This window comes from Panthera tigris, chromosome B3 (assembly GCF_018350195.1).
Source record: "Panthera tigris isolate Pti1 chromosome B3, P.tigris_Pti1_mat1.1, whole genome shotgun sequence".
NCBI classification, from domain to species: domain Eukaryota; kingdom Metazoa; phylum Chordata; class Mammalia; order Carnivora; family Felidae; genus Panthera; species Panthera tigris.
Window position 1 is genome coordinate 80,611,973 of NC_056665.1, and position 16,697 is coordinate 80,628,669.

A 16,697-nucleotide genomic window follows, 5' to 3' on the forward strand; every position below is an offset into this window, starting at 1 on the left:
GCAGACACTGTGCATTACAGAATATTGACAGGTAACAGCTAAAGTCCATACATTGTAGACCCTCCTTTAACAGTATGATCAGAGTACACAGGCTGAGTATTCAACTATTCAACTCTTAAAATGAGGGGCACCTGGGCAGCTCAATTGGTTGCACATCCAACTCTTGATTTCAGCTCAGGTCGTGATCTCACCATTGGTGAGATGGAAACCCGTGTGGGACTCCACACTAACAGTGCAGAGCCTGCTTGGGACTCTCTCTTTCTCCATCTCTCTCTCTTTGCCCCTCTCTTGCTCACGTTCTCTCAAAATAAGTAAATAAACTTTAAAATAAATCTTAAAATGAAATGGTAAAAAAATCAGGTTGTAACCTACTCCCCCTTGTTTTTAATTTTTTTAAATAATGCTAAATAATTCTGTAAGTGAACTTTTTTCAAATACCTCTAAAATATTAGGCACTATGCTAAACACTTAATCACATCTAATTTTTTTTCTTTTACCTAAAGAGAATTTAGTGTAATTATCTCCACCTTAGAGATAAATCAATTAAGATCAAAGAAGTTAAGTACTTTGCTCATGGCCACCTATCTAGAAATGGCAATGCTGGCATCTGGACCCACTTTGCACTGACTCCAGAGGCTGAGCTCTTACCTAAAACTTGGGCTTTCTTACTTGCCACAATTAAATGTGTCTATTTATTACCTGGGAGAATTTGCCATCAAATGCACTAAACTAAAATTACATTTAGATAACCTTAAAACATTTAAAAGGGTGACAAAATAAACATCTAATAAAAGAACCCTCTTACATGGTAGCATACTTTATAATTTTCTGATGACCTTATCATGAAGCAATTCTACTCCAAATATATCAGGATTCTTTTATTATACTGACAGCTAGTCCTCTAAAATTTTCAGGTCAAATTATCTTGTTCAAAAATGAACTTGCTCACTCAAGACAATTCTAAGTTTTATTAAAAAAAAAAAAAAAAAAGGTGGCCCCACTAACACCTACATCTCTGTAAGCTATTTGGAGAAGAATAAAAACCAAGTACTTCATGTTCACAGTGAATTGTCTTACTGACACTTTTCTCCTACTTAAAGCATGCTGCTTGCAGTTTAATGTCAACTCTTAGGCACTTGATCCTACGAAACTACATGTTCTAAAGACCTCCTTAACTTAAAATGACCAAAATAAAATTCTCAATCATTCAGCCAAAAATTCAGCAGTCATTCTTCACCCTTTTCTTACCCTCATCACTCGTATCAAACTGGTCATCAATCCCTTATACAACCCATCTCTCAGCCTTCCGAACCAATCCAGCCCCCAAGCAAATGTTTGAAGTTCACAATGAACTGTTTAATAGCCTTCTTGCTCTCCCCCAGTCTTTTTCTCCACTGGGCTGCCAGTGTAATCTTTAAAATCACAAAATCAACTGTGACAAATATCCTCACAGGTATTTAATGACCCTTCTTTAACTCTGGAGTAAAGTCCATGCTCATTAGCATGGGCCACAGGGGCCTTCCATAGGTCATAAAGGCTCCTACTTTATATTATTGACTGAGCTATCCAAACATATCACAGTAATCCAAACATACTCCATTGATACTAAAATACTTGCTATTGCTAACAAAGCACACTCACTCATGCACTAAATATTTATTGAGTTACCTACTAAGTATCAAACCCTATTCTATACCTCCTTGTCTTTGCAGCAGTATACAGGGCTAGCTCTCATGGAGTTTACTTTAGAGGGAAGGCAATAAAACAAACAAAAGTCAAAGAAGAGCAAGATTTCAGACACTGAAAGCTCTATGAGGACTGCAAAACATCATAATTTATGTGAAATGTGTCCTAGGGGTAAATTTAAATTAGGTGGATAAAGATCAGTGGACAAAACATTTGAACTGAGACCTAAATGATATGAAGCAACAGACCATTCAAAAGACCCGAGGACAGGGGTGCCAGGGCAGCTCAGTCAGTTAAGCATGTGACTTTGGCTAAGGTCATAAGCTCAGAGTTCGTAGGTTGAGCCCCACATCAGCTGACAGCTGACAATGTGGAGCCTGCTTGGGATTCTCCCTCTCTCCCTCTCTCTGCTCCTCCCTGACTTGTGCACTCTATCTCAAAATAAATAAAACTTAAAAATAAAAAGTTCAACTGCACACAGGCAACATGCTATATATGAAAAAATTAGCTGAAGTACAGGTATTAAATCCTGAAAAAAGTTAACAGTTTATTATACTTTATTTTACTTAACAATCTAGGAAGTTTGCAGCTATCAGCAGTTCCAGTGCAATTACAGGTGCAACTGGGAATTCAGGGATCTGTGTGGAGCTGTTAGTATAGCGAATCTTATACATAAAATACATGTATACTTTTGATAGCATATGTGAGGGGATCTCTCTAAAACTGACTTCATCTCTCAACATGGCTTTTATTGTTCCAGATGTTAATGCATGTTCTCTTTTTACAATAAATTCGTGACCGTAAGATATCAATTTGACATACATGGTTTCAGTGCCTTCATAGGCACCATGGGTTTTCTCTTCTCCATCCATTATATTCTTAGGAAATTCTAATTTGCTTCCACAGGAACTTTAGCAGTTTCTCATCAGCCCTGCAGCCACTGCATAAGGTCCCACACCACCACAGCCTCTACTCCAGGGCTGCTCCACCATGACCAGCTGCCTGTTGCCAAGGGTCTAAATCTCACTTTTTTTTTTTTTTAATGTTTTATTTATTTAGAGAGAGTGCATGGGGAAGGGGCAATGAGAGGAGGACAGAGGATCTGAAGCCGGCTCTGCACTGACAGCAGCAAGCCTAATGTGGGGCTCGAACTCACAAACCGCGGGATCATGACCTGAGCTGAAGTCAGATGCTCATCCGACTAAGCCACTCAGGTGCCCCTAAATCTCACTTCTGCATTAAAATTTTCTCCAATTTGCACAGCCTGATTAGCTGTTAAGTCATCTATATTCCCAGAGAACTCTGATGGTATGTCTAATCACTCACTACTCTGTATTATTACTCACATCGTCCTCACTAAACTGCAAGGGTACAGTGAACAAAAGCCAAGTCCCATTTATTTGGGTAACTCTTCCAATAACCATCTCACACTGCCTCTACCTAAAAGGCCTCCATAAAGCTCAATAAATGTTTGCTGTACTTACCAAAATTTCTCTAGAGTTGATATTCAGAGAGCTACAAAAACTCTTAGGAATCTAGTCTTCTTCACTTTCTAAACTCCTTAAGTCAGATCATCAGAAGAAAAGATTTAACTCTCCAATCAAATTTCCAACCTAACTTCTTATGAAATCTAACAATCTAACTTATGATACCTTTTCAATATTAAAATAAAGTTCAATCCTTTTAGAAGAGGAAATCAATAGTGTACAAATGGCATAATTTAACTAGTAAACACAAATACTATGAATAACTACCTTATTGAAGGCAGCATAGTTTGCTGAAATGTCTGTGCAAACACTGGCAATAATCTTTTCAAGTATATAGGTGCCATTTCTGGATCTCCTTTTGGCTCATTACATTCTTCTTCATCTTTATTTGTATCTTTCTTTTTCTTATCATCTCCTTTATTAACTGGACACATCCAATCACCTGCAGATATTATTCAATAAATAAACTTTTGGAAACTTTTTCTCTCAATGAAAAAAAAAAAAACATTAAGATGAATGTACCCAATTTCAAACTATAATTATCCCTAATTAACAATATTAAATTGAAATTAAGATAGTATATCTATCAAAGGTATTTGTAAGAATACTACTGTTCCAAATTTTTTGCATATAAGCTGCAAAAGCAAGCACATGAATACTAAAGAACATTAGTCACACCAATAAACTGAATCTCAACTTAAGGAAATAATTTTGGATATTCCACTTGATTCCAGAAATTATCTCATAAATACTCTGCATTCATCTACTCATTGAAAACTTGAAAATTTGGTCAAAGTACTTCAGCTACACAATCCCCAACTATTCTTTACGACATTCCCATGCCCCTTAAACTTTTGATTTTGTCATTCTGGAATCACGCACTCACAGTCTCAAAGTACACTAAATAGCACACTATTAAAGGTTTATCAAATGTGAAAGTATACGTACATAATTATTTGACTTCAGAGAAAAAACTCATTTATATAATGTTAATATATATACAAAAAGCTATGTCTGTAAAAGTGAAGCTGAAAAGTAATAGCAGATGGCTTAAAGACAAAGATTTTGCCACTCACCTGGAGACTGAAGAATAGCTACTACTTCACTGTGGCCCCTTTCCCGAGCTTTATCTAATGGAGTCTTCCCATCTTCATCTCTCAGATCTGGGTTTGCACCATGCCGTAACAGAGTCTAGAAAAGTAAAGCATTTAATTTGAATATAAGAACTGACACCTTATTTCTTCAATATCCAATTCTGCAATCATTAGACTGTACCCAAGGATTTCAGATTCTCATAATTACTTAAAGCAGGCACCAACTCAAATCACTAGTTTTTTGCATATATCACCTAAAAGTGGTCTATCTATATCTTGAAAATATTAGAGATTAATTTCACTTGGTTATTTATTAACAACTCGAATGAAGTACATTCACATCTGAACCTATCATCTTCTCCATCAAACTCCTCCCAATATTTTTTAACGCAGAGGTACTAGTGTAAGTTTGTGACATGGTAATTTCCTCATTTCCTATGCAGTACCAATTACCAAGTTAAATCAATTCTCCTTGAACAAACTACAAAATTTATGTCTTAAATACTAATTCACCCTATTCACTTTTTTTTTTTTAAGTGTTTATTTTGAGACAGAGACAAGAGAGTGCAATTGAGAGAGGGGCAGAGAGAGAGGGAGAGAATCTCAAGCAGGCTCCACACTGTTAGCATGGAGCTGACGCAGGGCTCAATCCCACAAACTGAGATCGTGACCTGAGCTGAAACCAAGAGTCAGACATTTAACCAAATGAGCCACCCAGGTGCCCCTACTGTTCACTCATTTTTAATGGTCACTGGACTCTCTCCCTAGCAGACTGTAAGTTCCAACAGAGAACACGTCTCATGTTTTTCTTATCAGTCTCAGAGCTGCAGTTTTTTAAACTTCGTCATGATGTGATATATCTGACAAATAAGTGAATACATAAACACATCTGGAAAGTATGCAGTACCGGCTAAAAAATCCAAACTGCTGGGGTTTGAATCATAATTCAGTATTTTACCAAATCTAGGATGCCACAGATTATTAGATACATCATTAATTACCATGAAGAAAGAAAAAGATGCCAGTTAAATTGTGGAACATGCTTTCCTATTGCTTGGGTTTTGAATGTATTGAAAGAACTTTCTTAAAGTTAAGATTTTTTTCACACATTACTTGGACAAACATAAAAAAGAAAATATAAATGAACTATAAGGTATTCTGAACCTTCCTCATATTCTGAGCACAATTCTTCATAATTAATTACTTTTTGATTCAAAATCAACAAGATCTGTATTTCTACAAACAATGCTATCATCTGTGCCATAAAGAGCATTAATGATGCAGCATTTCTGAGCGCTCCTCTATCAGACAGGAGTCTTTACTGAAATCACTAAATCCATTTCACAGTTTTTGTTGCATGAACAGGTAATGGTAACTATGCTGCAATTTCTATCCAGTCAACAGCAATTATACAACATTTCCTATTTAAGAGATGTGAAAATGTGTATGGAGGGGGAAGAGGGAAAGTGGCAGTGTATCACAGAATCAATTAAAACCAGAAGGATCTATGAAGATTAAATGATAAGGCATGTTAAATACCTAAGACACTGGCTAGCACAGAGTTAAGTGCTCAGTACTACCTATCATATCATTGTTAGTAATAGCAGCTATTGCTCACTGTAGGCTGATGTATAACCAAGACAGGTTAGGGTTAGATACAATTCATTTGGCTCTTTCTCTCCCACTCAACCACTCATAACTGCAAAACAGTACAGGTCAAAAGAAAACAGGTCAATATAAATTTCTTATTATCCTTAGAAGCATCAATCTCTCTAAAAACTAACCAATTCAAATTGACAGAATTTGGCCTTGAAGAAAACACCTTTCCCAAGTTAGAAAGTGAAGTTGTTATCCCAAATCTTCTGATAGTGTAAAGACAATAACAGCAACTATCATTTGAGCATCTATGATGTGTTGACTGCTACACTGTTTTTCATGTATTTTTTTCTAATTACAACAATAATCATGCTATGAATATACATACATTTAATTGATAAAACTTCACGTCAAATTTTTGCTGAAGTGCTAACAATCTTTTTACTAATAAGTTGAAACTTGAATCCAAGTGTGCCTGACTTAGTAGCAGACTAACATTACACTGTGTCAAATTACTTCACAATATGAATTTTCTAGAGACCTAGATCAGTCTCACATTTGGTTCAATTCAGCCCTTATCATTTGATTTTGCTGGACCTCAATTTCTCTCCTAAGTGTAAAAAGAACTTTCCAAGGTCCTTTGCTAACCTAAGAGTCAAAAATATTATGATTCTTCAGCAAATAAGTTATTTGCTTTAATGATAAACAAAAATAACACAAATATGTACAAGGTTACTTGGTGCCAAGAGTAAGAAAGAAAAGACAAAGTGTTTAACAACAGGTGACTGGCCGAATAAATCTGTGGTATATCTACATAGGGTAAGTATACACATGTAAAAAAGTTACCCAAATGCTAAAAGGAAAAGGACTTCAATATATACTATTAAATGAAAAAAAGCATAGATCAGTGTATGTAACATGCTACATTTTGTATAAGGAGGGAATAAACATATATATTTGTTTGTATCTATGCTAAGAAACACTAAAAAAATAAAAAATGCTTACTTATAATGAGCAATGGGGAATGGAGTGAATGGAGATGGCATGGAAGCATGACTTATCAGAATAAAAGTTTTTATATCATTCTAATTTTGGAACCACGTAAATGTTAAATATTAATAATTTAAAAACCTGGATTTTACCTTTGCTACTTGAGGTCTTCCAAAACATGCAGCATAATGTAATGATGATGACCTTTGACCCCTATTAACATCAGCACCTCTTTCACAAAGAAATTCTACCTGTAAAATTATGAAGAATCATAAAGTTGCCTTATTAACAGTTCTATCTTTGATTTAAAACACTAGCTTTTATTTATCAGCTTACCATTTCCTGAGTTCCAAAAGCAGAGGCCCAGTTTAATAGAGTCTGACCCACATCATCCATAAAATTTACTTCAAAGGCTGGAAGTTTGAAGGAGAAAAATAAGTTTTTAAAAATCTAACAAAATAACACTGAACTTCTCTACAGTGGGAACCATTTCAAAACTGTTATTAATAACCACTAACCACAAAATCCAGAGCCAATTTTAAACACTTAAGTAAACTGTACAGTAGTAAATAACCCACAAATTCTGCTAAGAAAAAAAAATATTCTAAAATGTTTAAGCCACTGAAGATTCACCAGGCTGGAAGCCTTAAAAATAAACATAAAATAAGGAACAAAAAAACTATATAACACAACTCAACAGGATACAAGTTTCCTTTACTCATTTCATTTACTCATTTAATAGGCATTTATTCTGGTCTTACCATGTACCAGGCTGGTAATTATATACATGGGGAGAGGATACAGAAGTGGATGGCCATTCTATTATCTGGCTCAACTGCTAAAACTACTGTCCATAATCTAAAAACTAGAAACTGCCCATATAATTCCTTATTTCACACATTTTTCTTTTTATATTTAAAAAAATATTTTCCGACCTCCTGTGTCAATTGCATCTATAAGTGCATCGGTATCTTTACTTCGAATACAGTCTATAAGCTGCCGATGTGAGCGCTCCCCGGAGCTATCCAATCTGCGAAGTCCTGGGATTCTGCCTGTAGATCCAGCACTAGACTTTGGCAAAGCTTTTCGTCCTTCAAATAATAGCACCAAGAGAAGGTCAACCAAACGCATGGTATCAAGCACACATCTTTCATCACCCTGCAATGCACTTTCAATTGAATCCGGAAGTTCTGACCTCAGGAGATCCTAGAAAGGGAATGGGAGAAAAGTTCAATATATTTGCATTATACAAAAACACTTTTTCTGCAAGATTAAAAATCAAAGATTCAAAAACACTCTTACGTGTGTGACTACTGGAGAGCCTCTGCAAAGTGTTGAGAGCAGACTTACAATTGTCGACACCTGGTTACTCAATTTGGAATCTGCAGCTGTGGAAGGCGCTCCTGTAGTGCTGCGACCTGGTTTACAAGCTGATGATGGTCCTGATACAGTACCACCAGCAGCAGCCATGCGAGATAACAGCTCCTCAGTTAATCCATGCTTCGCTAATGGAGCTGGGTCAACACCACGACGGGTAAATCGGTCTGCTAGTGATGCAAAACAACGCAGAGCTCCATCTGAAACCTAATGATGTAAAGAATATGCATATGGATAAAATTCACCTAAAAAGGGCTAAAGGTGAGTACTGCTAATTTCATTACTGAGAGTATAAGAAAGGCAGCTACAGAAAGGATATAAGGTCTAGATTTTAATCCTGGCTCCACATTCTGCTAACTCTATGACCTATGGATGTTACTTAACTGCTTAACGAGCTGTTTCCTGATATGTTAAATGGGGTAATAGTAATAGTATTTATAATTCACTGTCCAAGCTTAAATAAGATGATATATATGAAGAATCCAGATAGGCAGTGAAAGCTCAATAAATACGATTATTATGAACAACGCTGCCAAAATAACCAATGAATAACCAAAAATAACTAAATGGAATGGTAAAAAGGCATTTAAAAGTCCAGTTCTATTTCCTAAAGTATGCTCATTCAAAAAAATTTTACACATATAAGATTTTAAATGCTGTGTTATTTTACTTCAATGAGAACTAAAGTCAACAAAATTGTGCTGAGTCATCAAATCACACTGAGTATAAGGTAACTTTAAAAAATTATATATTTCTGAAATGTTTAAATTTTACAAATAAACTCATCATGTTTATAATTTAAAATGTTTGGGGGCTCAGTTGGTTAAGTATCTGACTTTGGCTCTGGTCATGATCTCACGTTTTGTGAGTTCGAGTCCTGTGTCAGGCTCTCTACTGACAGGTTGGAGCTCGGAGCCTGCTTTGGATTCTGTGTCCCCCTCTCTCTCTGCCTCTCCCCTGCACTTGCTCGCTCTTTCTCTCTCAAAAATAAATAAACATTAAAAAAATTTTTTAATAAAAAATGTTTCACTGCCGAAACATAAAAGGAATACCGTATAGAAATATAAAATGAGAAAAAGAAAACAGAATTACCTCTACTTCATCAGAGTACACTATAAAATCACTTTTTGAATACAAAGTATACAACAGTGATTTATTTACCTGATGATCCTCATGTTTTAATAAACTAGACAGAGATTCCACACAAATTTCTAAAGAAGAATCTTGAGGTTCCATTTTGCCACAGAGTCTTGATACCACAGCCATGGCAGAGTGCAAGGTATCTTTATGAACCAAGTGTCCGCTGTCACGAATGAAGGTAAGCACACAATTTAAGCCACCAGCCTCGAAGACTGCTCCTGACTCACGAGTACATATCAGTTCTAACACCTACAATTAATTAACAAAAGAATACAGTAAGTCCAATTTTAATTTTCTAGCATCACAGAAAACATAATGTACCCTCTAAATTACTTAGTAGCCATACTTTAAAAAGTAGAGCAAAATGAAGTATTATATTTAATTTAGTCTAATACATGCAAGGTGTCATCATTTCAAGTGTTATCAATGTTAAAAAATTGATAGATTCAGGGCGCCTGGGTTGCTCAGTTGGTTGAACATCTGACTTCAGCTCAGGTCATGATCTCGTGGTTCATGAGTTCAAGCCCCCCACACATGGCTCACTGCTGTCAGCCTATCAGCTGAACTGACTTCAGATCCTCTATCTCCCTATCTCTGACCCTCCCCCTCTTCGCTCTCCCAAAAATTAAAAAATTAAAAAATTTGATATATCTTACATTATTTTATGTATTAAGTCTTCAAAATCCCATGTAGGTTTTATATTTATAGCACATCTTTGTTTGGGGTAGCCACATTTGAAATGTCCTATATGGCGACCACGTTGGACACTATTGGTTCAGATGCTAAGGACTATATAGCAAGCTAAGCAATTAAAGTAACTAAGCAAAAGTTTATAAAAGTCCTAGACATTTAAAAAAATCATTAAATGCTTGCTATTACATTATTCATCATCCTCACACTTATTCTAGGAAGGTCAAAACATTAAAAACCAACTTTGATTTCTAAATTATGTTGATGTTTAAGGAGTTTGGGTAGAAGTAATGAGTTAACAGAGTCCACAGATCTTATGAGCATACCAGAAATTTAGACTATTCTTTAAGCAAGAAAAAAAAATTTTTTTAAGCAAGAAAAATATTTTCAGCATAAAAATAATACGATCAGGTTTCTAGTTAATAACTGGGAATGCAGCACAGAAAGAGTGTAGAGGCAAATGCAAAAAAAAAATTAAAGCATGAATATTCAAGACAGGATGAGAGCTTAACTAAGGCAGTTAACAGAGACAAACAAAAGGAAATAAATCAGAAAAGCACTTGATTATGAATTACATGTGTGGAGTGGATAAAGTACAGGTTTCTGTTTAGAGTGACTGGGTGAAGTTGATGACAATTATCAAAATAACTGTATCTGTAGTGAAAGATCATGAATTCAGACATCTAGCTGGAGTTGTCCAACAAGCCTTTGAAAATGGAGTCTAGAGAGAGGTCAGGCCTACAGATAAGAATGTCTGAATGGTATTGATGTTAATAGATAAGACAGTGTAGGCAAATTTATATAGTTTTAAGAAGGTAAAAAAGAACCTTATATAATATCACCACTAAAGAATAAATCAGTAACAATAATCTGCAAAGGAAACAGAAAAAGGGAGAGGAGGGTGTAAGAGACAAGATGAAAATATGAGTCTGTGAATAAACAGTGGAGTAAAATAACAGACCTGAAACATGAAGTGACATGATCAAGAGACTGAGAAGAGAAAAAAAGCTCTAAACAGGAAAACATATACCTCTTCCTCCGAGGCTACAGACAGAAATAAATCTACATATGAAGAGGCAGAAAATCAAGACAGTAACACCTACATCTGCAGCTCTCAAAGTGGAAAGAAGACATTTTTAGGAATCCTTGAAATAAAAATTTTTTCCTAATACAATACCATGACCATAATTATTTTTTTCATTCTCACTCTCTCGGGAGTATACAGCGGAGTTTTTGAGAAGCTGTGTGTGATATAGCAACAGCCTGAATCCCAAAGTAGGTATGACGATCCACCTCTTTTTTTTTTTTTTTAATATTTATTTTTGAGAGAGACACAGAGCGTGAGCGGGGGAGGGCCAGAGAGAGGGAGACACAGAATCTGAAGCAGGCTCCAGGCTCTGAACTGTCAGCACAGAGCCTGACGTGGGACTAGAACCACGAACCGTGAGAACATGACCTGAGCCGAAGTCGGACACCTAACCAACCGAGCCACCCAAGTGCCCCCCACCTGTCTTCTATTAAGCCAGACACTACCAAAGACATACAAAAGTGCTTAACAATGCTACTGTTCTAATTTTCTATTTGTTCAAGAAATAATTATTTTCATTAACAGGGGCACCTGGGTGGCTCAGTTGGTTAAGCCTCTGACTTCGGCTCAGATCATGATCTCACCGTTTATGAGTTCAAGCCCCATAACAGGCTCTGTGCTGACAGCTCAGACCCTGGAACCTGCTTCGGATTCTGTGTCTCCCTCTCTCTCTCTGTCTCTCTCTCTCTCTGCCCCTCCCCAGCTTGCTGTGTCTCTTTCAAAAAATAAAACAATTAAAAAAATTTTTAAAGGTACTTTGTTTGAGTTTGTTATTTTCAGATAAATATTCTAAATTTCTGTTTTAAAATCTAATATAGTAAATATAAATATATAACCTACATAAACAAAAGCTCTTTGAGGGCCCTTCAATAGTAAGGTTGTAAAGTGATCCTGAGAAAGTGTGAAAACTGCTGACCTAGAGCAGCAAGAATCATAACAAGAATGAAACAGGAATCATAAAAAGAAAATCATACAAAATCTGTATGTGTTCATTAAGTACATCTAATAAAGCCACTAGCCCAGTACTGGTGCTTTTAAAATCACAAAGTTTATAATTAGTCCCACCAGGAATGAAAACAAAACAGCTAACTCTAAAAGAAGTATAGCAAAATGGTTAGGGGCACCGTGGTTCAGTCAGTTAAGCATCCAACTCTTAAACTCAGCTCAGGTCATGATCCAGGAGGGATTGAGTCCCAAATCAGGCTGTGCATTGGGTGTGGAGGCTGATTAGGATTCTCATTTTCTCTCTCTCTCTCAAATGGAATGGAATGGAATGGAATGGAATGGAATGGAATGGAATGGAATGGAAAGGAAAGGAAAGGAAAGGAAAGGAAAGGAAAGGAAAGGAAAGGAAAGGAAAGGAAAGGAAAGGAACGAGGAACGAGGAACAAGGAAAAAGGAAAGGAAGGAAGAAAACTAGTTAAATCCATGGGCCCTAGAACCAGACTTCCTAATGTTCATATTCCTAATCTTCAAATTTTGACTGTGCCACAATTGTATCAACCCCAGTGAAGTTACTCAACTTAAGTATGCTTGAATTATTTGAGAAAGTAGAAATGCTGATGTTAGCACCTATGTCATATGAAGTTGTCATGAAGGTTTAAATGAACACATGTACAGTGTTCAGCACAATGTCTGACTCCAAAAGTCAATGTTACTTGTGGTTGCTGTTATTACTATTTTCAGAGAAAATCATTTGGCTAACAACAGGGATAACCTATCTCAAAATGATTGTGGCTACCAGAAACCCAAGAGCCAGCACAGAAGCGCATGAGCAGTGAGTGACCCACAATTTTCCATCAAAGATAAGATTTCTTTCCCCAAACCACACAGGATCTTCTCCAGTGCCACAAGGACCGTGATTTCCATTGCTGTCAACCACTCTCAAAGAATAATGAAAGAATTTTTTTAGCAAAATATATTTTTTATTCTCTAAGTGACCTTCAAATGGGCCAATAAATAACAAAGACTTACCTTTACACATTGTTCAGCTAAGTCTCTGCTAGTCCTGTTATTAAGTTCGACCACAACTAAACGATTACAAAGTGCTTTTATAGCTCCATCAACCCCAACAATCCTTCGGGTGCATTCTGCAGATACATCCAGGTAGTATGTGATGGCACGGGCTGTCACCTCTAACACATTGTCCGGAGCACTTTCATCAAGAAAAATTTTGCAGAGGGCTGGTAAGAAAGTGCGAGGAGGACATCTGTAGTGAAAAAAAATCATATTACACCTAGAATTACTAAATTCTTCACATCAAAATATTAACAAAATAATAAATAAAAACTGTAACATAATACAGCACGTTTTATACTGTGTCTGCATGTGTATTAGGCAGTATTTCTCACAATGCTTTTGTTTCTATAACAATTCTCACATGCTAATTTCATCACTGCTGAAAATATCAAGTTAGCAGTTTAAAGTAGCAGCATTATCTTGAAACCCCGTTAAAAAAAATTCCTACTCAATACTCAGCTCGAACATCAACTCCTCTGTAAAACCTTCCCTAACCTCTTCAGATAGCTAAGTGGTACTTTCATGTTCCTAAGACCTCATACAAACAGTGCCCATGCTATGTAATCTATCATTTTATTTCCTTATTTACATTAAAAGGTCCTGAAGGCCAGGAACATCATTCAATTCCTGTTTTATGGGAACAAGTACTGATTTGGGGTTTAACAGACAAAGGGAAAACATACAACTTTGTAATCTTTCTGGTCCAATTTCCCCATTTGTAAAGCAAAGATAATATCTAAAGAATACCTACTTTATATGGATGTTACAAAAATTAAATAAAATTATATAAACACTTAGCTCAGTACATTGGAACCGTATTAAACTAATTAACTTTAGCTCTCCCTCCCTCCTATGAATAGTCTAATGCCTGCTAATATAAACCTGCATAAAACAGTTTTATCAAAAGTAGAATTTGTGAGGTACCAATAATATCCCCTATATTTTATCAACACTTAAAATATGAAAGACCATGATTTACATTTCATAGAAATCTCAGTTACATGAAATCAAATACATTATTCTAACTTCTCTGCACAAACTAAGCTTTAAATGGACTACAGATAACACAAAAGGTAGTGTGCTCTAAATGTTTTAGTGCAATTACTTTGTCCTCCAAATTTTTGTGTGCGTACCTTTAAAACTATCTGTATGAACATCAAAGCAACTCTACTCTTAATCTGCTTAGATGATCTTAACTTAAGGAGTCCACCAGCAGGAATAGTACCAAAGATTTCAGAAGATCTCTTGCAGAGGCACCTGGATGTCTTAGTCTGTTAAGCATCTGACTCTTGATTTCAGCTCAGGACATCATCACTCAGTTCATGAGATTGAGCCCTTCGTAGTGCTCTGCTCTCACAGTGTGGAGCCTGCTTGGGATTCTTTCTCTCCCTCTCTATCGCCACTTCACCCTCTCTATCTCAGTCCCACCCTCTCCCTCTATGCCCCTCCTCTGCTATCACTCTCACTTCAAAATAAATAAGCTAAAAAAAAAAAAATCTCTTGCATTCCATGATTTACCAGTCATTGATTAAACACAGGTGGTTTTTATTAGTCCACAACACTAGCAATCTCTGTCACACAGTCACTTGTAATCTTCCTGAGCAGGAAATGCTCTGAGGCAACATTATAAGAGATAGTCCTCTAGCTCTCAGGTAAGATTAAAAAAATGCTTAATTTTTTTAGAGGTAAGATCAGAAGACTGACTAGCATATCAGAATCTTAAAGCACTTTTGCTGCTGTCTACCTATGCATATGTAGTAAACTGAAGAAATGAAAAGAGACTATAAAAATGTTAATACTATTGGGGAACAACATAGTCTTTTTTTTTTTTTACATTTATTTTGAGAGGCAGAAAGCATGTGAACATGTGCGCATGCACACGCAGGGGAGGGGAAGACAGAGAGGGAGAAAGAGAATACCACGCAGGCTCTGCACCATCAGCACAGAGCCCAAAGCGGTGCTCAAACCCACAAACCATCAGATCATGACCTAAGCTGAGATCAAGAGTTGGACACTCAACTGACTGAACCACCCAGGCTCACCCAACAACACAGTTTTTAAAACTATTTTTTTCTTTAGAAAACAGTAACTTTTGAATAAAAAATAAGATGCTGAAGCAGACAGTCCTTGATTCAAAGGACAAGAACTGATCTACCACATGCTTTACATTAAAAATTTTAATTATTCATCTTTCTTACCCAGTACAAAAACTGCCCACCAAAAAATTAACAGAAAACAAATGTTTAGTGTAACTTTTCTATATTTCATGTGGAAATGTAGTATTTGCCAATTTGGGGACTATATTCCCTGCTGTGTCCTCCAAAATATGACAAATCTTCTGAACAAGTATGGGTAGGGGACAGTTTAAAAAAACAAAAATTTCTAAACATAGGTTCTCAGATTTTAACTGTGATCAATTTTATTACCAAGAGAAAAATAAAGATGGTCAGAACACATAAGAGCTTACTTTATGTCAGGTAGAGTGAAAACCTGCTTCATGAACTTTCTAAAATTATAGTACAGAACATGGGCTGTACAAATGGGCAGAAAAATAATTCTTTTTATGGCTCCTTACTTTTTCAACAATGAGAAAGTATTTAGGCATTTTCATATATAAAATCACTAATTTTTTAATTTAGAATCAGAGCAGGGGCACCTGGAAAGCTCAGCTCATTAAGCGCCCGACTTTGGCTCAGGTCATGATCTTGCAGTTTATGAGTTTGAGCCCCACATCAGGCTCTGTTGCTAACAGCTCAGAGCCTGGAGCCTGCTTCAGATTCTGTCTCCCTTTCTCTCTGTCCCTCCCCCTCTCATGCTTGCTCTCTCTCTCTCTCTCTCAAAAATAAACATTAAAAAAAAAAGTGTTTAGAATCAAAGCAAATTACAAAATCTCAATACAAATCAACTATAAACTGAGCAAAAAGGCAGGGAAAAACATGCCAATATTAATTAATGATCTCTAAAAAACACAAAACAGTTGAAAGAACTATACTTATATTACTTAAAAGTTGATAATGAACTAAAAAAAATCACTAACAAGTATTTTTTTTTAAAACAAGTATTGTTTCTTAACATACTCTACTGGTTTTCCTGCTTTAAAACAACCATTGTAATATTAACATGTAATACCTTAAAACTGTGCCTTCAGTTGTTGGTTAGGGATTTTTTTTTAATCTTTTTTTTTTTTTTTAAGTATAGTTGACCGAGAATTTCTTATATCATTTTAAGAGAAACCCTATGTTGATAGATAATTCAACTTGGTCATTGAACTCAACCTCAACTTTATGGTTATCACAGGCACCTTAAAAAGAGCATATCCTAAACAAAACTCCTGCTATGTTCCTCCACTCCCAAATCATCATCTTTGTGATTATTACAACCATTCAAAAGGCCAGAAACCTAAGAATCATCCTTAGTTTTTCCCCTATTTTCCTCACATTACACATCCAATCCATAAGTTAAATCACACCAATTTTCCCTCTAAAATATATCCTAAATCTGTCCACTTCTCTCAATCATCTTTTACAAGCC

The 16,697-nt window shown here is 36.0% G+C and overlaps 2 protein-coding genes across 7 annotated transcripts in view; both read right to left on the bottom strand.

The window, feature by feature from the left end:
• Positions 1 to 16,697, bottom strand: part of HECTD1 (HECT domain E3 ubiquitin protein ligase 1) — a 93,169-nt gene that overhangs the window by 58,529 nt on the left and 17,943 nt on the right. For all 6 annotated transcript variants that reach the window (XM_042989510.1, XM_042989508.1, XM_042989507.1 and 3 more), the window contains exons 3-10: positions 13,122 to 13,356; positions 9,392 to 9,619; positions 8,156 to 8,437; positions 7,789 to 8,059; positions 7,190 to 7,266; positions 7,006 to 7,104; positions 4,250 to 4,364; positions 3,441 to 3,615 (exon numbers count right to left, since the gene is read on the bottom strand). In XM_042989510.1, the coding sequence (XP_042845444.1) occupies positions 3,441 to 3,615; positions 4,250 to 4,364; positions 7,006 to 7,104; positions 7,190 to 7,266; positions 7,789 to 8,059; positions 8,156 to 8,437; positions 9,392 to 9,619; positions 13,122 to 13,356 (1,482 nt within the window). The remainder of the gene's footprint in view (positions 1 to 3,440; positions 3,616 to 4,249; positions 4,365 to 7,005; positions 7,105 to 7,189; positions 7,267 to 7,788; positions 8,060 to 8,155; positions 8,438 to 9,391; positions 9,620 to 13,121; positions 13,357 to 16,697) is intronic.
• Positions 2,132 to 2,750, bottom strand: LOC102972447 (elongin-C-like). Its single transcript, XM_042989527.1, has one exon. The coding sequence runs from the start codon at positions 2,556 to 2,558 to the stop codon at positions 2,253 to 2,255; it is 306 nt and encodes a 101-aa protein (XP_042845461.1). The 5' UTR covers positions 2,559 to 2,750; the 3' UTR covers positions 2,132 to 2,252.